The sequence below is a fragment of the Chiloscyllium plagiosum genome, unplaced genomic scaffold (assembly GCF_037043375.1).
Source record: "Chiloscyllium plagiosum isolate Xiang-an unplaced genomic scaffold, Cpla_swu_hap1 HiC_scaffold_28, whole genome shotgun sequence".
NCBI lineage: Eukaryota > Metazoa > Chordata > Chondrichthyes > Orectolobiformes > Hemiscylliidae > Chiloscyllium > Chiloscyllium plagiosum.
This window is the reverse complement of record NW_028270166.1, coordinates 13428169-13450357: the sequence shown is the minus strand read 5'-3', so window position 1 is coordinate 13450357 and position 22189 is coordinate 13428169. Positions and strand designations below refer to the sequence as shown.

At 41.4% G+C, this 22189-nt stretch overlaps 2 protein-coding genes across 2 annotated transcripts in view; one reads left to right on the top strand and one right to left on the bottom strand.

The window, feature by feature from the left end:
* Nucleotides 1-10939, bottom strand: part of apc2 (APC regulator of WNT signaling pathway 2) — a 209140-nt gene extending 198201 nt beyond the window's left edge. Inside the window, exon 1 of the mRNA XM_043721336.2 lies at nt 10818-10939. Within this exon, the coding sequence (XP_043577271.2) occupies nt 10818-10871 (54 nt within the window). The 5' untranslated portion in view covers nt 10872-10939. The remainder of the gene's footprint in view (nt 1-10817) is intronic.
* Nucleotides 10940-17873: 6934 nt separating this feature from the next.
* LOC122565106 (gap junction beta-5 protein-like) lies at nt 17874-21234 on the top strand. Its single transcript, XM_043720742.2, has 2 exons — nt 17874-18407; nt 19471-21234. Exons 1-2 carry the CDS (start codon nt 18395-18397, stop codon nt 20070-20072), a joined length of 615 nt encoding a protein of 204 aa, XP_043576677.2. The 5' UTR covers nt 17874-18394; the 3' UTR covers nt 20073-21234.
* Nucleotides 21235-22189: the final 955 nt, after the last annotated feature.

Below are 22189 nucleotides of genomic sequence, written 5' to 3'. Positions count from 1 at the left end.
TAGATCATAACTGATCATCTGCCTCAATTCCCACATGAGCGACAGTTCCCTGATGTCATTAATAACAAGGAATCTATCAGTCCCTATCTCAAACTTATTCAATGACTGAGCTTCCATTGTTCTCTGAGAAAGATAATTCCGAAGATTCATTCCCTTCCAAATGTAAAGAAGTTCCTTCTCGTCTCAGTCCTAAATGGCTTGTCTTTTTTCTCAGATTTAAGGGAAACACTTTATTCTGCATCTTTCTCTGTCAGAATATTTGAAATTTCCATGAAAACTCCTCTCATTCTTCTAAACTCCAATGAATTCAGGCCCAGTCTTCTGAACCACTCTTCATTGGTGTATCTCACCATCCCAGGACTCAGTCTAGTGAACCTTCATTGCACTCACTGTTATCGCAAATATATCCTTCTTTAAGTAAGAGGGCTAAAGATGGACACAATATAATGACAAACCAAAAATCAAGACAAAGTAACAAATCATACAACACCAAGTTATAGTCCAACAGGTTTAATTGGAAGCACTAGCTTTTGGAGCGCCACTCTGTTGGACTATAACCTGGTGTTGTGTGATTTGTCACTTTGTACACCCCAGTCCAACACTGGCATCTCCAAATCAAAAATCAAGAAACTTTATAACTTCTAACTTTATTTTTTGTCTCCTTAAATTGCCCTTCTTTATCTGTACAGTTGAGGAGGCCATTCAGTTAGGTCTGTGTTTTCTCCTACAACTGCATCTCCTTCAGATCTTTACCTAATTCCCTTTAGAAAGTTACAATGCAGCCAGAACAATGTGTTTTCACGTATCGAGCCGTGGCAATGAATACATGGTAAATTATTGTCAAACAAGGAATTGATACAGAACAGCACAGCTCCTTTAATTATCGATAAAGCAAATGACTCGATTACCATTAGCAGCTGCAGTTTGACATTAATCACTGCAGCGAGGAATTTGATTGCAGTTCCAAGGCAGGAGAAAACGTATTAGATCGGAATACTTGAGGAAGGATTAAAGTGTCTGTGCTACACATTCTAACCCACTGTTCGTACTCCAACTTGGGGAGTGGGGGGGAGGGGGGGGCACGGGGGAGAGGTGTCAGACAGAAATTAGGCTAAGACAAGGACATCAATATATATCATTTAAAGTCATGGATGCTATGGAAATGTTTGAGGCTGCAACATGGTCTCAGAGCTCCTGCTCTTGAATAAATCATCAGAACTCCATAACAGCCTTGAACTCCATTCAGCAACCACAGGCTCATCCTTCACACTGCAAGATCACAAGAGGAACTCCTCTTTTCATCTCACCCTTGCAGAATAAAAACACAAACAAAATCCCAACGGACCTCTGGCCATTTTAAAATTCAGAAGCGCTTTAAAGATGACTATGTGTTCTGAGGAGGGTATGATATTTGCCTGAAATGACCTTTTGGGGCACAGTGGCTTTGCATCCATAATTTTCCTTTCTTCAGAATCTAAACAGATGGTGCACACCCACACTCTCTCGATACAGGCTCCCCACTGGATTTACTACATCATGGCATCACCAATATTATCATATTGGCACAAAAACAGAAGTTGCTGGAAAAGCTCAGCAGGTCTCAGCAGCATTTGTGGAGAGAAATCAGTTAACATTCAGATCCGGTGACTTTCCTCAGATCTAATGATAGCTAGAAAAATGTTGGTTCATATGCAGAAGATAGGATGGGGGTGGGGGGGTTAAGGAGTAAATGATAGGTGGGGATAGAGCACAAAGAGACAGAAGAACAGTTGGACAGACAAAGGACAAAGGAGTCAATAACTATATGGCTGGGAGGGTGAATAGCTGTTAATGGAGACTGTTAGTGACTAACACTAGGTAGTATGCAATGGCAGACTATGTGATAACAAGGCCTGGTGTCTGGGTTTGGGGGCTAGGACATGAGAGAGTTCAGGCCCTAAAATTATCGAACGCGACATTGAGTCCAGAGGGGTGCAAGGTCCCCAGGTGGAAAATTTGATGTTGTCCTTCCAGCTTGCACTGAGCTTCGCTGGAACATTATAGCAAGCCTGAGGCAGCGATGTTGGCCAGATGTTGGTGAGTTAAAGTCAAAAAGGGTGACGCTGGAAAAGAACAGCAGGTGAGGCAGCATCCAGGGAGCAGGAGAGTTGACGTTTTGGGCATGAGCCCTTCATCAGAAATGCGTTAGAGTGCTTTTTGCAGGCAGAACGTAGATGTTCTATGAAGTGGTCACCCAGTCTACATTCCGTTTCCCCAACGTACAGGAGACCACATTGTGAGCTGTGAATGCAATGGACAAGATTGAGTGAAGTGCAGGTAAAGTGCTGCTTCATCTGGAAGGTGTGTTTGGGCCCTTGGATACTGAGGAGGGAGGGGGTAAATGGGTAGATGTTACACCTATGGCAGTTGCAGGGGAAGATGCTATAGGAGTGTGTGTGTGTGTGTGTTTGTGTTTGTGTTTGTGTTTGTGTTTGTGTTTGTGTGTGTGTGTTGGGGGTGGGGGGGGGAGGATGGTGTTAGAAGAGTGGCCCAGGGTGTCCCAGATCTGCAGAAGGCTGACAAGGGAGGGGAGGGGAATATGTGTCCGGTGGTGACATCTTACTGGAAATGGCAGTTGGTGATCTTCTGGATGTGGATGCTGGTGGGATGATAAGTAAGGACAAGGGGAACCCAATCGCTGGTACAGGAGGGAAGAGAGGAGGTAAGGGCCAAAGTGTGGAAGATGGGTTGGACCCTCAATTGAGGGCCCTGTCAACAATGGTGCTGTGGAATCCTCGGTTGTGGTAGCAGGTGGACATTTTAAAGACACCCTTGTTGAAGTAGGCATTATCGGAACATATGCGTTGGAGTTGGAGGAACTGGGAGAATAGAATGGAGTCTTTACAGGAAGCAGGGTGTGAGGATGTATGGTCCAGGTAACTGTGGGAGTCGGTGGGATTGTAGCGGATATTAGTGGCCAGTCTATCCCCAGAATGGAAACAGAGATGTCAAGGAAGGGAAGGGAGGAATTAGAGATAGACCAGGTGAAAGTGAGGGAAAGATGGAAATTGGAAACAAAATTGATTAACTTTTCCAATTCAGAATGAGAGAGTGAAGCAGCACCAATGATACCATTGATTACTTGGAGAAAGAGTTGTGAGTAGGAGTCAGAAAAGGAATGGAATAAGGAGTGTTCCACATACTCCAAAAAGCGACAGGCATAACCAGGGCCCCTGTGGGTACCAATGGCCACGCCTCTGAACTGAAGCAAATGAGAAGAATTTTTTAAAAAGTTGTTGAGGGTGAGGACAAGTTCAGCCAAACAGAGGAGGCTGGGGTGGGTGGGAATGGTTCAGGCCTTTGCTCCAGGAAGGTGAGGAGAGCCCTGAGACCATCCTGCTGGGGGATGGACATGTAAAGGGATTGCATATCTACGGTGAAGAGGAGGCTGCTGGACCCCATAAACTGGAAATATTTTTGTTTCTGATTTACAGGACCTGCAGTTATTTTGATTTTTATCATACAGGCAAATTGAAGCTAAGCTTCATAGGGGCTGCATTTTGTTTTAAAATGTTTCAGAGAAACAAAACGTATCAGATAAACCTTTCTTTCTTTAGGCACAGTTTGGAGGGTTTGGAGGAATATGGGCCGGGTGCTGGCAGGTGGGACTAGATTGGGTTGGGATATCTGGTCGGCGTGGACAGGTTAGACCGAAGGGTCTGTTTCCATGCTGTACGTCTCTATGACACAGAGGATCTGTTATTGTTATCTGATAGAACGTTGTGCTTTTTTAAAGAAATATAAAGAAATGGTTGACGAGCATTATTGGTTTGTGTTCTTATTTTTAATAAAATGTGGCGCTGGGAAACGTACAGCAGGCCAGACAGCATCCGAGAAGCAGGAGAGTCAATGTTTCAGAACTGATGAAAGGTCCTGCCCGATTCTCCTGCTCCTCGGACGCTGCCTGACCTGCTGTGCATTTTACAGCGCCACTCTTTATCGACTCTGACTCCCCAGCATCTGCCGTCCTAGCTATCCCTTTGTGTTCTTCCTTTGTCAGCTTCCAGCTTCTGCGCAAGCAGCAACCAGAAGAAGCTGCAGAACTTAAACAAAAACCATACATTTCACAACCTCAGGACATCCCCAGGTGGCGAGAGGAACGCTAGCTGGCTAGAAATGTAAAAGTGAATGGGAAGAGTTTCCACAGTTATTTCAAAAGGAAAAGCGTAAGGAAAGTGACTGTTGGTTCCTCTAGAGAGGGAGAATAGGGAGTTAATAGGAGATAATAAGGAAATACTGGCAGATTTATGGAGTTGTTTCAGTGCAGAAGAAGATCATTTGGCCCATCATGTCTGCACTGGGTGAGTATTTTGACAGTGCCATGCTCCTTCCTTCTCCCTGTAACCCTTCACGTTGTTTCTGTGTAACTAATGCTGTCTTGAATACATACCTGGTGTTTCACAGCCACTAGTTTTGAATTACAAAATTCTTGAATAGAGAAACCTAAAACTAATTTACCTGAGGGTGGTGCCATCTCCTGTGGGAGGTGTGTAGAATCCCCTTAGGAGGTGGCACACTGCTCCTGCATAACATACATACCCACCTTCACATTAAGTCTGCAATATGAAATGAATTCCAAATGCTTTCATTCCACCTGCCAAACACCAGGTCCTTGCTCGCTTCCTGCTGCTATTTTTTTCTACAGTTTCTCATCAGTGGTGGTTTACCATTGTCCTTCTGTCTCAGGGATGGAGCAAGAAAGATCAAATTCACACTGCTGCCATCAATTCTGAAACATGCAATAGCAGCCTAGTCAATGTGCTAACTGGTCACCTTCAGTCTACAATAGGACAGAAAATATTTCCATTCTTTCATAAATGTGCTGATTTTCTCATATTTAACTGATCCAGGCACAGCCTGGAAGAGGTGGAGACAGGTATGTATTCAAGACAGCATTAGTTACACAGAAACAACGTGAAGGGTTACAGGGAGAAGGAAGGAGCATGGCACTGTCAAAATACTCACCCAGTGCAGACATGATGGGCCAAATGATCTTCTTCTGCACTGAAACAACTCTATAATTCTGCCAGTATTTCCTTATTATCTCCTATTAACTCCCTATTCTCCCTCTCTAGAGGAACCAACAGTCACTTTCCTTACGCTTTTCTTTTGAAATAACTGTGGAAACTCTTCCCATTCACTTTTACATTTCTAGCCAGCTAGTGTTCCTCTCGCCATCTGAGTTCTTTCTCCTGATCAAATGTTTAGTCATTCTTTATTTTCTGTCCAATAGGCAGACCTGCTGCTCACCTTTGTGCAATGATGTGCTTTTTCCTAAACATGGTTGCTTTTTAAAAATGTATTTAGTTAACCATCTATACTAAGTCCTCCTTGTAGAATCCTCCTCTTAGAAAGTTTGAATATACTTATTCTGAAATATAACCTTAAATGTTGCCGCTGCTTCTCAAATGATTTATCTCCTAGCCTAGTGTCCCAGTTCATTTCAAATGGCTCAGCTATCATGTCCACAAAGTTGTCCTCATTTGGGATTAAAATGTTAGTCTTGGATCCATTCTTCCCACTTTCACACTGAATGTAAAATTCAATCATGTTAGTGATTGTTGCTACCCAGGGGTGCCTTTACTCTGAGGTCATTCATTAATCTTGTTACATTACACAGTACAGGTCAAATATAACCTGCTTTCTGGTTGATTCTAGAATATGCTGCTCTTCGAAACTATCTTGAGAAGATTCTATGAACCCCTCTTCTAGGCTTTTAATGCCAGTTTGACTTTTCCAGTTTGTAAGTAAAATCACCCATAATTATTGCTGCTCCTTTGTTCATGTGCCTACAGACTTCTTTGTTCTACTATTCCTTATCTCCACCCAAACTTATTTACATTCTGATCTCCTCAATCAAAGTCATTTCTAACTAAATGCCATTCTTGATTAACTGTGGTACCCCTCTACCTAAGCTTCTTGAATGTCATGTCCCCCTCAATATTTAGGACCAGATGTTACAGACCAAACCCCTTCAAGATATATTAAGAAGATTGCTTATACTTTAACTTTTTCTTATTTTAAAGGTAAGTATAAGGCTTTGCATTCCAGATGCAATTCAGTTGGTTAAACTACTCAACTTTAAGCAAAACACATTATTTTTATACTACAATTAAAATACAGACAAAATAAATATAAAAGAAAATAATTGGTTTAGCTGTAACTCTATCAAAATGCTTAACAAAGTAATATATATTAACTGCTCCAATATAGTAATATTCCCTAAACACACCCTTGACAAAAGGTAAATTCAGTAAAACATATTGTCTCACATGCAATTCTAGCAGCAGGAAGCGAACCCCTGCTTTTAGCTGGATCAGTGAAAGGAATAAGAGCTATTTGTCGAGGTTCGCCCCGAGCAGCACCGTGAAGCGGGACTCCGTGCTCTATGGTCTGTTCCCTGGGACGCACACCGAGACGAACATCAACTGTGCCTGGAGGATCATCAACTCGGTGAAGGATGCTCTCTGGGTGGTCCGAAACCTGTTGATCTTCCAGCTGAAGGAGTTGACCCCGACTGAGTGTTGCAGACTGGCACATTCCAAGGTCCAGGACTATGTGTTGAGGGACGCGCTGAAGCTTGGGGCAGCTGCTGCCAAGGCGCAGTGGGGAAAGATCACCATGTAACATCTGCCTGCCTAAGAAGAACAGGGGGCCCACGCAGTCTTTTGGACTCTGCTGATGCCTCAGCTAAATATATGGACATATGATTGATAAATGTACAGACCTGTATATACAAATGATAAATTCTGATCTCTGTATGCAAATGTTTACGTATGTATGGCATGACTAACTGTACAGACCATCAAATTATTTTATGAATAAAGAATATTTTTGAAATAAAAAAAAGCTTCCACATCCAGCAACTTCAGAAAGCTAAAACTAAAAATTCTGGTTCTGTCGGAGCTTCACCCCACCCATTCAGTCTGCTTCTATTGTTCCAACTTTTTAAAAAATCCAAAGCCTTACAAACTGTTTACTTTAGTGGCTTTGAGCAGACCACTCATACCTCTATCTCAACTTTTCTTCACAAGAAAAACCAGGACAAAATACATCTCTTAAAGTCATAGTATAGTCGCACAGTCCTTGTCATCATGCAGCCTTGTTTCCTTAACAGCTATGAGATCATACTTATTTGTTTAATTGTGCACTGTCAATTTGTTTATTTTGTCATGAATGCAATGTGCATTCAGATACAGAGCTTTTGGTTTTGGTTTTTTGTCACCTATATAACACCTAGTCTTGACTGTTGGCCTACTATTAGTTTTTTTTTGTCAGTTCCTTCCTGCCATTGTCTAACATTCATTCCCCAAATTACTGAAGTGCTTCCCTGTTTCAACTCTATCCCCTAATTTGTTACATCTACCTAAGCTTGATCTCTCACCTTCAATGTGAAGTTGAATGTCCTCTCTATTTCCCTTTTTATATAGTTTGCTACAACACTAGTCCCAGGATTGTTTATGAAATAACTCCACAGAAGCAAGTATCCTGTCATTAAGTCTTCCTTTATTTACTCATGGAGAGTCCTTGACACTGGTCTGGCTCCCTCAGAGCCAGCTCTCAGAGTGAACAAAACCTTTGACACTCCTGTTTACATCTGTCAGCTAGGGCTCCCTGATTGGGCCATATTAACAGTCCCAGTCAGGGAACTCACATTCTATAAGATTCACTTGGCTGACCTCGTTATAATCACTACTGTCCAAGTGTAGACCATCCCAAAAGTACAATTCCCACATTCTCTGTTACTGATGCCAGTGCCCACAAACTAGAAATCACCTCTTCCACATGTGTCTTTGAGACATGCATCCACTCTCCAATCTAATGTGCCCTGTGTCAATTGTCACATAGTTCAAATACGAGATTATTAAACTTGAGTTTCTGTGCTTCAATTTGGTGCTCAAGTGCACTACATAAGCAGAACCTCTTTCCTAGTGTTACCTGAGGGTTCCTGTTGTCATGATTAGCTTCCCTGCAGTGTGGAAACAGGTACTTCAGCCCAACAAGTCCACACCGACCTTCCAAAGAGTAACTCACCCAGACCCATTTCCCTCTGACTACTGCACCTAACACTATGGGCAATTTAGCATGGCCAATTCACCTGACCTTCACATCGTTGGACTGTGGGAGGAAACTGGAACACCCGGATGAAACCCAGACAGACACAGGGAGAAAATGCAAGCTCCACACAGACAATGACCCAAGGCTGGAATCGAACCTGGGACCCTCACGCTGTGAGGCAGCAGTGCTAACTACTGAGCCACCATGCCACCCCAAGTGCAGTATCAATGTTCATATCTGTAAATTAGGAGAGCTGGGTTTATGTCCCACCTGCTCTGGAGATAGATAATAATAATTAACCTATGATAGGTTAATTAGAATTATCTCCTATTCCTACCTGTGCCCTACACTAGCCACAACTACTGGATCCACCATTCCAAGGGTTTAAGAGTGACACTCCAATTTCACACATGTACATGCAATACCCCATCTGCTGGTGACAATGGTCATAAACAAATTGTAAACATCCGTTAAATAATTTTACATTTTAAACCCTGCACCCATTTTCAGTTGGATATTCCATAGCCATTTATATCATTTCTGAACCCATCTTTTGTTTCCATACTTGCCCTGTTATCATTCCTGGCACTATCATCACTTCTTTTCATGTAATTATTCCATCACCACACTCATAAGAACATAAGAGTAGAAATGGGCCATTCGGCCCATCGAGTCTGTTCTGCCATTCAATGAGATTATGGGTAATCTGTTAATTCACTCCGGCACGGTGGCACAGTGGTTAGCACTGCTGCCTCACAGCACCAGAGACCTGGGTTCAAATCCCGCCTCAGGCAACTAACTGTGTGGAGTTTGCACATTCTCCCCGTGTCTGTGTGGGTTTCCTCCAGGGGCTCCGGTTTCCTCCCACAGTCCAAAGATGGGCAGGTCAGGTGAATTGGCCATGCTAAATTGCCCGGTAGTGGTAGGTGAAAGGGCAAGTGTAGGGGTATGGGTGGGTTGCGCTTCGGCGGGTTGGTGTGGACGTTGGGCCGAAGGGCCTGTTTCCACACTGTAGGTAATCTAATCTAATCTTTCCTGAATTTTCCACATTTCCCTCAATTCCCTTATTAATTAAATATCTGTCTCTCTCAGCTTTGAGTCGAGAGGATGGTGCTGGAGTAGGAGAATCAACGTTTCGGGCAGAAGCCCTTCATCAGGAATGTGATACCCGAAATGTCGACTCTCCTGCTCCTCGGATGCTGCCTGACCTGCTATGCTTTTCCAACGCCATACTTTTTGACTCTTATTACTCAAATAGAGTCACTAAAAAGCAGATTGTTTGGCTGTTCCTCATACATTCAATTAAAGTGAATCCCAGCTTACTCGCTCCCCGTCTGATCAATAGAACTTTACTTTAGACAGAAACCTGGGAATAAAGAAACAGGCAAGTGGAACTTTCATAGGAATTCATTCAAATACATTAGACCATTTATTATTTATATGATGCAGCATGATTGCAGTCCATTAGAAGTTTCATGTTTTATGCAGGCAATATTCTGGTATTGCATTAGAGCAAAGCACTTTGTGCAATGCTGCGCTGTTATTTCCAGGGACCAAAGTAAGTTCTGTGCCAAGCCAGACAAAGAACCATCTGGGATTCCACCCCCATTGGGGTGTGGGCATAAAGGATGGTGAGTGATGCAAGCTGTAGTCGAATAGTTTGGACTGAGAAATAGAGGCAGCTGTGAAATATTTAGTCCAGAAGGAGCTGGGGTAGAGACAAGAAAGCCAAGGGGTGGTGGTGATGGTGGTGGTGTGCATGTGGGGGAGGGGGGTCAAATGGAAGCCTGCAGTTCCTCTCTTTTCCACCGATTGTTTTTGGTTCACTTCCCCACATGTAAATAAAGTCATACAGCATAGAAACAGGCCCTTCAGCCCATCATGTCTATAGTAACCATTAAAACACCAAACTACACGAATCCCATTTACCTGCACTCGGTAAATAGCCTGCTATGCTCTGGCATTTCACATTGCCTTTCTCCATCCTAAACATCCAATACTGAGCACCAGGTACCCTGCAAATAACCGAGGGAATAGCTGGCCTGGTTCCCAATTTTCATAACACTATATTAATGCAAAAACAGCCCTTAAACAAGAACAAAATAAAATCTGGCCATACAAAACAGTTGCTTCAGCCTTTCAAAAACTGAAGGAAGATAAGCTGCTAACCTTCCAAATAGAGTGAATGTCACCTACTTAACCGTCATTATTTTTCCCCCCAAGACTTGGCTGCGCGTTTGCAGAATTTTCCGTTCTTATCCCATATTTCTGATTTTTTTTTAAAAAAAACTGTTCCAACGCCCAGCCGAAGGGGACAGATTTCGACTCAGGAATAGATGTTAGTTTTGAGGAAAGAATGGAGAAGCGTTAAGGAGATAAACATGATTCCACGCGTGGATGTGTCGGTGCAGATGCATCATTGCATCTGGTCGACAGAGGCTACACAGATCTGTCAAGAGCTGTCGCTAAATGTGCCCAAATTTGCAACCCACAAAAAAACAAAAACACACACAGATTGGTCAGCACAAGGGGGATGCAGAGAATCACAAAGGGGAACTACCCCTTCACCCTCTCTCCTTGGGTGCCTGGTTCTTGAGCAATAACCTGGCAGACAGTTATTTGCCCTTGCTGTTTAACTGTATACACACAAAACAACAAACCACAGATACAGTGAAAGGCACACCCACTTCAGCGCTGTAGATATTCACCAACTGTCTTACCTCATTCCCAAAGAGAGAAGAATGAAGGAAAGAAAGAAGCCAAAGCAACCCCATAAAAGATTGTGTCTGGCCACGGGCTGCCTTTCAGCAGCTGGGAGACTCACTCTACTGTTGAGGGCTTGGTTTCTGTGTGTCACTGTTCCCAGCTGGAGCCTGACTGTGCTTCCCACCCCACTAGATGGCAGAATTTGTGCTACATCCGACACTGCCCGTGCACAATATATAAAAACAACACAAAATCCATTCACCATCAAAATTAGTCAGCGACCAAATGAACAGAGAAATCCATAGCCTGAGCAATGTATTCATGTAGGTCAGACAAACAGAATGATGTAGTAATGCGGTGACAAAACATTCGCCTGCATAGCAATGCAGCATTGCGAGGTCAGAATTCAGGAAGTTAACTGTTTCAGTGGAGGATTTACAAAATAATTAATTGGTCTCTTGAGTTAATTCTGATCTGGGAATTGAATGGAAAGTGAACATTGGCACCATCCAGTGGTCACAGCAAGTATTGACACTTCTCATTCACTTGTTCTCATTGACCTCTATAATTCATTCTCAACCGTAACATTTCTAAAATCTAGACATAATATCCACTTTACAAGAAAAAATTGCCTTCTTTTAATCTTCTGCATGAAACCTTTCAGACATAGCAAAATAGTACATTAATTTTGATACTTTCATTTCCAATTCTGAACATGTCGGACATTGGTTGGAATATTGCATGCAATTCTGGTCTCCTTCCTATGGGAAAGATGTTGTGAAACTTGAAGGGTTCAGAAAGGATTTACAAGGATGTTGCCAGGGTTGGAGGATGTGAGCTACAGGGAGAGGCTGAACAGGCTGGGGCTGTTTTCCCTGGAGTGTCGGAGGCTGAGGGGTGACCTTATAGAAGTTTACAAAATTATGAGGGCATAGATAGGGTAAATAGGCAAAGTCTTTTCCCTGGGGTTGGGGAGTCCAGAACTAGAGGGCATAGATTTAGGGTGAGGGGGAAAGATATAAAAGAGACCTAAGGGGCAAACTTTTTCACGCAGAGGGTGGTACATGTATGGAATGAGCTGCCAGAGGATGTGGTGGAGACTGGTACAATTGGAACATTTAAGAAGCATTTGGATGGGTATATGAATAGGAAGGGTTTGGAGGGATATGGGCCGGATGCTGGCAGGTGGGACTAGATTGGGTTAGGATATCTGGTCGACATGGACAGGTTGGACCGAAGGGTCTGTTTCCATGCTGTAAATCTCTATGATTCTATGTCATATGTGTTTCTAAACATTAAGTCTGTTTCTCTCTGTTGCCAGACCTGCTGAATTTTTCCGGCAGTCCCTATATTTGTTTTAGATTTCCAGCATCCACAGTATTTGCTTTCATTTGATGTTTTATCCTTGTTCTGTAATCACTCCATGCTATCTCTGCAATCTTTTCCAGCTTTCCGATTCTGTGAGATCTGAATGCTCTTCCATTTCTGGCTGTCAAAATCTTCCTTACTGTGCAGACAGCATGTGTGTCTTAAACAACAATGACTTGCATTTATATTGCATATTTAACATAGCCAACCTTCCCAAGCCACGTAAACAAGAAACACTATCAGTAATGTAAACATTTCAGATGCCAAACCACGGAATAATGTATCAGAACCAAAAGCTTTGTCAAAAATGTATGCTTCAATAAGTATCTTAATGTAGAGTAAGGCAGAGACAGAGATTTAGGGAGGCAATTCTGGAGCCAAAGATTCAGGCATGTGGAAGCAATGCACCCACAAACATACTTTCCCTGGCAGTTCGTTCCACACAAAAGTTACTCTCTGTGTAAAACAAAGTTGCCCCTCATGTCATTTTTAAACCTTTTTCCAGTCACCTTAAAAATATGCCCCTTGTTTTCATCTCACCCACCCTAGAGAAAAGATTCTTGCTGTTCACCTTGTCTATGCCCTTCATGATTTTATAAATCTCTATAAGGTCACCCCTCAACCTTCACCACTCTAATGAAAAATGTCCCAGCCTATCAAGCCTATTTTCAAATCTCAAAACCTCCATTCCTGGTGACATCGTGATAAATCTTTTCTGAACCCTCTGTAGTCTAATATCTTTCCTACAGCAGGACAACCAGAACTGCACACAGTACACCAGGGGAGGCCTCACCAAAGTCCTGTGCAACCTCAACATGATGTCCCAACTCCTATACTCAAAGATCTGAGCAATGAAGGCAAGCATGCTAAACATCTTCCTAACAATCTCACCTGTGGTGCAAATTTCAAAGAATTATGTACCTAAACACGTAGGTCTCTCTGTTCTACAACATTACCGAGGGCCCTGCAATTAATCGTATAAGTCCTACCCCTATTTGTTTTAGCAAAATGCAAAATCTTCCAATTACCGAAATTAAACTTCATCTGCCACACCTGAGCCCATTGATATGATTGATCAAGATCTCTTTGTAATCTTAGCTAACCATCTCAGCTGGATCTAAAAGGTGTAATAGAGTTCTTCAGTCCAGAGTGGTGTAAGTTAGTTGGATTAGACATGGGAAATGCAAGGTTACAGGGATAGGGTAGGGTGCGTGGGTCTGGGAGGGACTTTCTTCAGAGGGTCAGTGTGAACTCAACAGGTCGAATGGCTGCTTCTACACTGTGAGGATCCTACAATTCTATGATTCTTTTGAAGCAGAGCAGGGAACTTTACCCTGGTGTCTTGGTCCATGTTAAACAAATATTAATAATTATTACCAGAAACAGATATTTGGGCACAAATGCATTGCTGTTTATGTGAGCTTACTGATGCAAAATACTTGCCGTCTTTCCTACATTACAACAGTAACTACACTTCAAAAAATACTTCATCAAGCACTTTGAGCAATCCAGTGGCAATTAGAAGCATTACATAAATTACTTTTTTTTTCAGAGATCGGTGGCTTATTTGTGATTGAGATCTTCCCAAAATTTGAAAAAGAAATACTGCATTTTGAATTCATGAACATGTGAATTTTCTAGATAGCATTTTATTTACTGCACCCAAGTTGCAGTTCTTACTGCCCTCTACCTGAAAAGTATGACCCTTTGTGGTTGACACTGCAACTAAGAGGAGCAGCTGCTTTCCATCCATTCTGTCCATGCTCCTTATTATCATATACACCTCAAACACGACCCCTCAGCCTTATCTGCTCTAAAGATCACTGCTAGCAGCATTGGTGCAGAAATCCTTTACAAGGTACAAGGTTTTGGCTGCAATGCCCAGGCAGGAATGGAGGGCCTGTGGGTCTGCTTGGAAACTGATCTCCCCACCAGTCACTTAGTGTCACCATCTTTCCAGGTAGTCCTTCTCCCATAGTGCGCTTGATAGGAAATTGGAGTCCAATTGGAAAATCCCAGACCATTCATTAACTTAACTTGACAAGGTACTTAACAAAACCCATTGGCTTCCCACTTCCTGGGTCTGACAAGTGCTAGTGAGTTTTGCGGAGATTTGTAGCTCAGGTTGAGGTTCTGGATGTAGGTATAAATAGAAAACAGGAACTATCAGCAGTGCTTCATCTCAGGCCCACTGAAGATGTTACCTAATAGGGTGATGAAACATCTGGAAATGAACCTTCCAGCTCAGCGAGCAAATCTACATCCATTCTGACAAATGCATTGGCCCCAAACCATCTTGTCCAACATGGACGGTGCTGGGAACAAGCTTAGGAAATGTGGGGCTTGAAAACTCTGTTAATAATTTTACAGCAATGCCCAAAATGTCAATTCTCCTGCTCCTCAGATGCTGCCTGACCTGCAGTGCTTTTCCAGCGCCACATTTTTCAACTCTGATCTCCAGCATCTGCAGTCCTCACTTTCTCCCCGTCTTACGGCAATGTTGACCTGATACAGTATTACAGTTTAATGAAGCAATGAGATCTGCACTACATGGACTGGAATGTACTGAAACCAAATGATGTGATATCCAGCTGGTATTCCTTTCACGTTATGTTTGGCGTTTGACACCAGGCGCAGTATAATTCCAGTCTGGCATGGAGCTGGATTTCAAATGTTAGACCTCTTGACTACATCATACCTCTGTCAGATTCTTTGTTTAAAATGTTGGGGATGCAAACATTTTTTTAAAATTGGCTGAATTGAAAATACCCATACAGTACACTTATACTTATATATACACTGAGTTCTTTTGAATGGATAGCATGGGATTCACAATCCATGGTAGTATTGGCTGATCTTTTACACTGTATATCCACAAGGTTTTATATTTGTGTATTGGCACTGCTTCCAGTCAGATTGAGGTACAGTGTGACAGATGCCCCATTTTCCTATGTGTTTATAAATTACTCTTGATGTTCCTGTCCAGATTATGTTATGATATGAAGATGTGACATGAACTTGGACCTTCAGGCCCGGAGGTAGTGATGTTACTACTGTATCACATGACCACCCTTCTGTAATATCATTAGAATCAGAATGTCTTTGTGTCCTTGATATGCTACTTTACAGAATTGAACTACATTTGTGACTATGTATACATAAAAACTTTTTTATGAATAAGTATATTTTTGAAAGTTAAAAAAAATCATTAGAACCAGAATGCTTGTTTGCCCAGGCTAGCCTAGTAGGTTCCCAAAACATTACCATGAAGGTAATAGGTGTGGACTTTTCCATCTGATGGGCTGGTTACACAAGTTAAACAATCGCCAAATTAAATAGGAATCAAATTATCCTGATAACCCCAAGCACTTTCAGAAACAACACTATGGCCATCCAACTGGAGATGTTAGTGAACCTCCCACTGATGATTCAGATTTTGTGATGCAAATGAAGATTATAATGTACTGAAAAGTGACACACCTCAATACTCCTGGCATTGGAAAGAATGACTTTCATTTTCATAGCACCTTTCATAACCTCAACTTACCCAAATAAAAATAAAACATTATAGCTCAGAAAATAGATTTGAAATCAATGTAGTCACTTATTTTAAAGTAAGAACCCAGCATAGTCACCTACGCTAATATCACCTGATGTAGCCTTGTATCAAATGTTGTCTCAAAGCACTTTTGGATTGGTTTTCTTCTACATTAAATGGGAGGGTCATATCAGTGAAAGTTGAAGTTGCAGTTCTAACGTTTGCAGAGGTGCAACACCGTTTACTTTAACACATCATTCTCGGCACTGAGCAGTAATCACTAACTTAAGAGAACTGGAAACGTGTTTTCATTCATGGGATGGAGGCATCACTGGATGGGGCAGCATTTATTGCCCATCTGTGATTGCCCTGCAGAAGGTGCTTATGATCTGCTTTCTTGAACCACCACAGTTCTTGAGGGGATGGGATGCAGAGGGAGGTACACCCATAAAGGAGGAGTTCCAGGTTTTGGCAACAGTGAAGGAGTAGTGATATAGTTTCAAGTCAGGAAGTGGGTTGGAGGCGGTCTTGCAAGTATAATTGTTTCCATGCATCCTTGTCCTTCAAGTTGGTAGAGGCCTTCGATTTGGAACATGAATGGCTTGGTTAAAAAAAAGCAATTCATTGCTTCCATGCATCTTGTAATACTGTTGTGGACTAGGTCAGACCACTCAAAACATTCTTAACCAGGCAGCCCAGACTGTAACTTTGTTACTTGTTTTGCGAAGTGTACAGTGAAAATTATCCAGAGTAAGTTAGCAAGGTTGACTACCAGGTTTTAAAACAGACAAAAAATTATTCACAAAATTATGGAATGAGACACAAAGAACAGAATATAGAATGCCCACAGAACTCAGTCAATCCAAACTATACTTAATTATGCTGTTCCAAAATATGCAGCAGTCCCAATAAACAAACCCCTTAAACACAGTAAAAATCAAATAAGGTCAAAGTTAGAAGGACAGAAGGAGAGAGAGTCTAGCAGCTTGTTCCCACACAGCCCCCTGCTGAACTGACTCAAACAAGACTTTAGCTTCCAGGACTGACCACTCCCTTTTCATTATACAGGTTACTTCTAAGACATGAAAGCAGTGGCCTAAAGTCTCATCTGTTTATGTATAAACAGAAAGGCGTCTTGGTAAACCCTTTCATCTCTGTATCAAACCAGTCGATTCAGAGCCCAGACCTTTTTACAACCCATCTGAAAAAAAAGTCAAGGTCACAGTATCCTTGAGAAAAGGAACAGTTTTTAAGAAAAGGACCAGCTTTGTGACAACACGTTGTTGCTGTGCATTGGTGGTGAGGGGATTGAATGAAGAGGGTGGCGGACGGAGTGACAATCAGGTGAGCTGCTTTGACCTGATGGTATCAAACTTCAGTTGTAGCAACACTCATTCACTATCAACATCCTGGGTGTTATCATTGACCAGAAACTGAACTGGACTAGACATTATAAAAACTGGCTGCATTTAAACACTAGATCAGGTCAGAAGCTACGTATTCCGCAGCAAGTAACTCACCTCTTTATTCCCCAAAGCCTATCCACCATCTACAGAACACAAGCAAGTCAAGAGTATGTTGAAACATTACCGACTTGCCTGGGATGAGTGCAGTTCCAACAATACTCAAGAAGCTTGACACCACCTAGGCAAAGCAGTTCGCTTGATTAGAGTCATATCCTTAAACATTCAAGATGCACTACAGAAATTCACCATAGACAGCATCTCCCGAACCCACCACCAATTAACCGACAAAAGGTCACAGATACGGGAATACCACCACTTGAAAGTTCCTCTCCAATCCACTCAACTTCCTGACTTGGAAAGACATTGCCAGCATTCCTTCAAAGTGGAGGGTTGTTCATAGATATATCTGGTCTACTCAACCTTTGTTCAATATGCAATGAGTTTCATTTGACAGGAATATCAGGGAGATTATTGGAAATACTGGTGATACTGGACAGTACATAAGAAGTGCACAGCCTAAACAAACATGAGGTGTGATAAAAAAATGTGGTACTTTGAACATCAAAAGTAAAAACGAAACTCTGCAATTTATTGTAATGGTAAGCACAGTGCTTTACAGGAAACAGAATGCTGTACTTCAGCAAATACAGGTGCAACTTTTCCATTTCCAGTTATCTAAAGTGTTACTTATTTAATTGAAAACCTTCTTCCATTTTATCAACTCATATAGAGATATATTTGAGACTCAAACAAGCAATTGCATTTGCTTTTAATTTCAGTTTATAGAAGGAGTTGGTGATTTCCGAGCAGTAATTTAGTTCCAGCCCATTCCAGGAATTTTCAATCTCAATACTCCTCCTCTGCTTACTCTTAAATTTTTATCATCTGTGGTTTTAAAGGTCATTTTAACATTTAACAGATAAATGTACTTACTGCCTCGACTTTGTTTAACTTTAACAAAGCGTACCACTGGAGAAAGAAAAGATATGCAGGATCCAAGTTATGAGAGGAGCAAGGATATTTTAATTCGGAAGCACTTCAAACAGTATTGAAAGGGCTTTTGGAAACGTTTAGGTGTGTCATTATAAAAAAAAAATGTATTCTCAGTGCTGAACACTGCAACAAACTGCTGCAATTCCAGGTAACTGACAAAATTGAGTGAAAAATATTTCAGGATCCATTTTCTTCCTTGAAGATGTCCAGCTCTCAATGAAAAATCATGGAACTGGCAGGTACTTCTATCGTTTTTCTTTTCCATAGAGCTGGCATGCTGAATGTGTTTATTTTAGATGCTATATAACTAGGATATTTTGTGTTTTGCTTTCATTTATGGTTTAGTATTTCATTTTCTGAAGGTCATTAACTGCTGCATTATTCCAGTATTTTATGTTTTCATTGACTTCCTACTTTCAACTCCAAACCCCACATAATTCAGAAAGGCTTTTCTACCCATTCCCACACTCTTGCTTCCAGTCTCCCCAGCTTATATCCTTGCCAACCATCCACTTTTTCCACAGTTGCCTGTTCGTCCAAGCAACATCTTCCAAGGAATGTCAGGTTCCACAAGCTCATCCAGCTCTACCTCAAGTCCATCTTTCTTAATCCTCCATTTCACACAATCTGCTTTTCTGACATCCAGTTTGTGGGGAGCAGAAATTTCCTTGAAATCTTTTCATCAAGATGAGAGCTGCTGTGTTCTATGTCTGTTAAAATACAAGCCCATTCCCTGGCACTTATTCCATTATTCCTCTCCCTTGCCACTCTCTGAAAGTGAACCTAGCCATTCATAACCTCTGCATGTTGTATCACCTTGAGCAGATTGAAATTTATATGAACTGTACCCAAACTTTTACCAAGCTCAGATCCCCATCATCGAACTGCTCCTTAATCTAACAATACCTTAACTTTAAGATTCTCAATCTTGTAATAATACCCTCAATACCTTACCCTCTTTCGGCTCATTACCCCAAAAGGTCAACATCACTCCACTCTCCTCAGATGTTGCTTGACCTGCTGAGCATTTCCAACATTTCTCTTTATACAGGAAGTACAGCAAAGACTCAGCACGTCTGGGAGAATTTTATTCTGGCTTTGCAGCACCTTAAGTATTTTGGATCAATTGAGGACAGCTGATAATTCCCTCGGCAAAACAAATAGGATGAACAGACTTGACCTTAAATTATGTAAAACATTGAATTGAAAGGCCTCAGTGTCTGTAAAAACTAACAGAGGAGAATGCTTGAGGGACAAATTCTAATCCACCTGTTCTTTTTTTAAATTGCTTTCTCCAAATAGAACTACAAATGGATTCAGTCACGCAGATGACCTTGACTCTCCTGAGTGGCACAGGAGCCCATGCCTCACCTCGTGTCAAAAACAGTTTGGCTCTAATCTTCGGCATTCGTTTCCTTGTGGTTATCATCAACACATTCACCATTTGGAAGGATGACCTGCTCGATCTGCAGTGTAATTCCACCCGGGTGGGCTGTCGCCACCAGTGTTATACCGAGTTTTCACCTCTGTCACCATTTACCTTATTCACACTGCAACTCGTGTTCATTTTCACCCTCTCGATGGCAAACTATTTATACAACAGTCTGTATGCATCAGAAGGCAGAGAATGGAAGACAGGCTTTATCAACATGCTTGCCAAAATACTAATTGAAGGATTCTTCCTCTTTTTGCATCATATGCTCTACCCAAATATACTGAGGCCACACATGTTTGAATGTCACATAACTCCCTGTGAGAAGACTGTGGTTTGTGTAATGTTGAAAAGCCAACAGAAAGATGTCTTTGTGATGTTTATGTACACATGTTCATTTGCTTCTCTCTTGCTTGGGGTAAGAGAGAGATACTCTTCAGTAGCAAAACATACTTTTAAAACCTACATATAATATACAGCCTGGATATTACTTTTTTTTAACATATACAATGTACTTACAGATTATATTCATATTGCAAGCAACCTTGTCATCTCCACATTAATTAGTCTGATTGCAAATTAACTTTCTGGTCAATAAATCAGGGGTTTGATGTTTGGTTGGCGGTTAATGAGAAGTGGGCTTATGCTCAAGCATATCACATGAAGGTTAATTACGCATGAAGAATAGAGATTGGGTAGTCAGGATTTGTGTAATGTTACACATGGAAAGAATAATCTCATCCAGTTGCAATAATTAGTGTTGAAGAAAGAAAGATTGTTGGGTTAGGTACTAAATCAACAATAAAAGCGAAGGAAAGGGCACAGAAATAGAATGGGTTTTCTCTTCATAGAAATGATCGATGATTGCCCAACCTTTACACCAAATTTCATATTGCTCCTTAAAAATTTTTGTCCAACCTCCTTTAAAATGTGCCCTTCTATTCAAGAAACATTACTTAAAAACTTGGTCAGAGGTAGGTTTCAGGAATCCTCATGAAGCAGAGGGAGGAAAAAAAAAGTTAGTGTGTGCGTGGGCAGGGAGGGACACAACTGATAGTTTTTAGGCCGTTGCAGTCAAAGGTAGTCACTAATAGGTAAACAAGTAAAATCAAGGTTATGAAGCTCAGATATCTGATTGTAGGGGAGGACATGGTGAGAGCTCTGAGGAAGAGTAAAACAAGAATAAAATTTGATAACGATGTATATTATAATATCATGGTATTCCTTCACTGGGAGCTAGTGTAGGTCAACAAGAGCCACAGCATAAAGAAAAATCATCTTAATTTTTGCAACAATGCCTCCCTTTGCCTTCTTACAATAATAAATATTTTGGAACTGGTTAGAATCCCCTCATTACCTATTCCCATGAGCTTCAGTACTTAGTGAATTTTCATTGTTTAACAGGTTTGCACAATATTGGAATTGGAATCTTCCTTTTTTTCCTATGAATGTAATCCTTTGCTTGCTTGCTTGTTGCATTAAATGTGTCAACATGTAAAACCCAGAATCTTCCACCTTTAAGGACCTACACACTTCAGATTACAAGGCAACACACAGCAGAGGGACCAATTGATGAAAACTTCCTACTTGTTTAGTATTTTCTTTCCTTCAGAATAAAAAACACATCTACTTCAGTTGCAATTTGTTTTGCAAATTATTATGGCTTACAGATTCAAATTGGGGTGTTCAAAAAGGAACAAGGCAGTTATTTGAAAAGGAACAATGTGCAAGACTATGGAGAGAAGACAAAAAGAATGGCCTTGAGCAAGATGCTCATTTGGAGAGCACTGGTATAGGTCTGATGGGCTGAATGGCCTCCTTCCACACTGTAACAATTTTGTGGATGGGGAATTTAAATTTTAGAGGTTGAGGTTGACCTACCATTCAGGTCCATCCTCAGCTTACTGTTGCCACATTTTGAAATATAAAACTAGCAGCTGGAGTAAACTATTCAACCTTTGACTCTGTACCATCATTCAGCATGAGTATGCTAATCCTTTACCTTAAAGCTTCATTTTGAAACACTCTCTCTCCATACCTTTTTCACAGTTTTACTACCGAGTGAAGAAATGTTTTCTTATCTCAGCCATTAGAATTTTGCACATTTTGATCAGATCCCCTCTCAACCTTCTAAACTCTGATGAATATAGCCCAGTCAAACCAATCTCTCCTCATTAGGACAGTCCTGCCAACCTTGATATCAGCCAAGTGAACTGCACTTCCTCTATGAAAAGTGTATCCTCCCTCAGAGTATCACGTGCAATTCTGGTCTTCCTTCCTAAGCTGAGGTCTCACCAATACCTTGGGTGTCTGGATAAGATGCTCTTCGGAGGTTCAGTACAAACTGAATGAACTGAACAGCCTCTATCGGCAATGTAGACATTTATAATTCTACATTTATGAAAATAAATTCCAGATTTGTTAAAGCATGATTTGCCTTTCACAAACACATGCTGGCTTTGTGTAATCCCAATGTTTTCCAAATATTCTGTTATCACAATTTTTATAATACTACTGTGTGGGTTCAATTCACACACCAGTTGACATTACAGTGAAGGATTCTACTTCTCAAATTCTACCCTCGCCTGA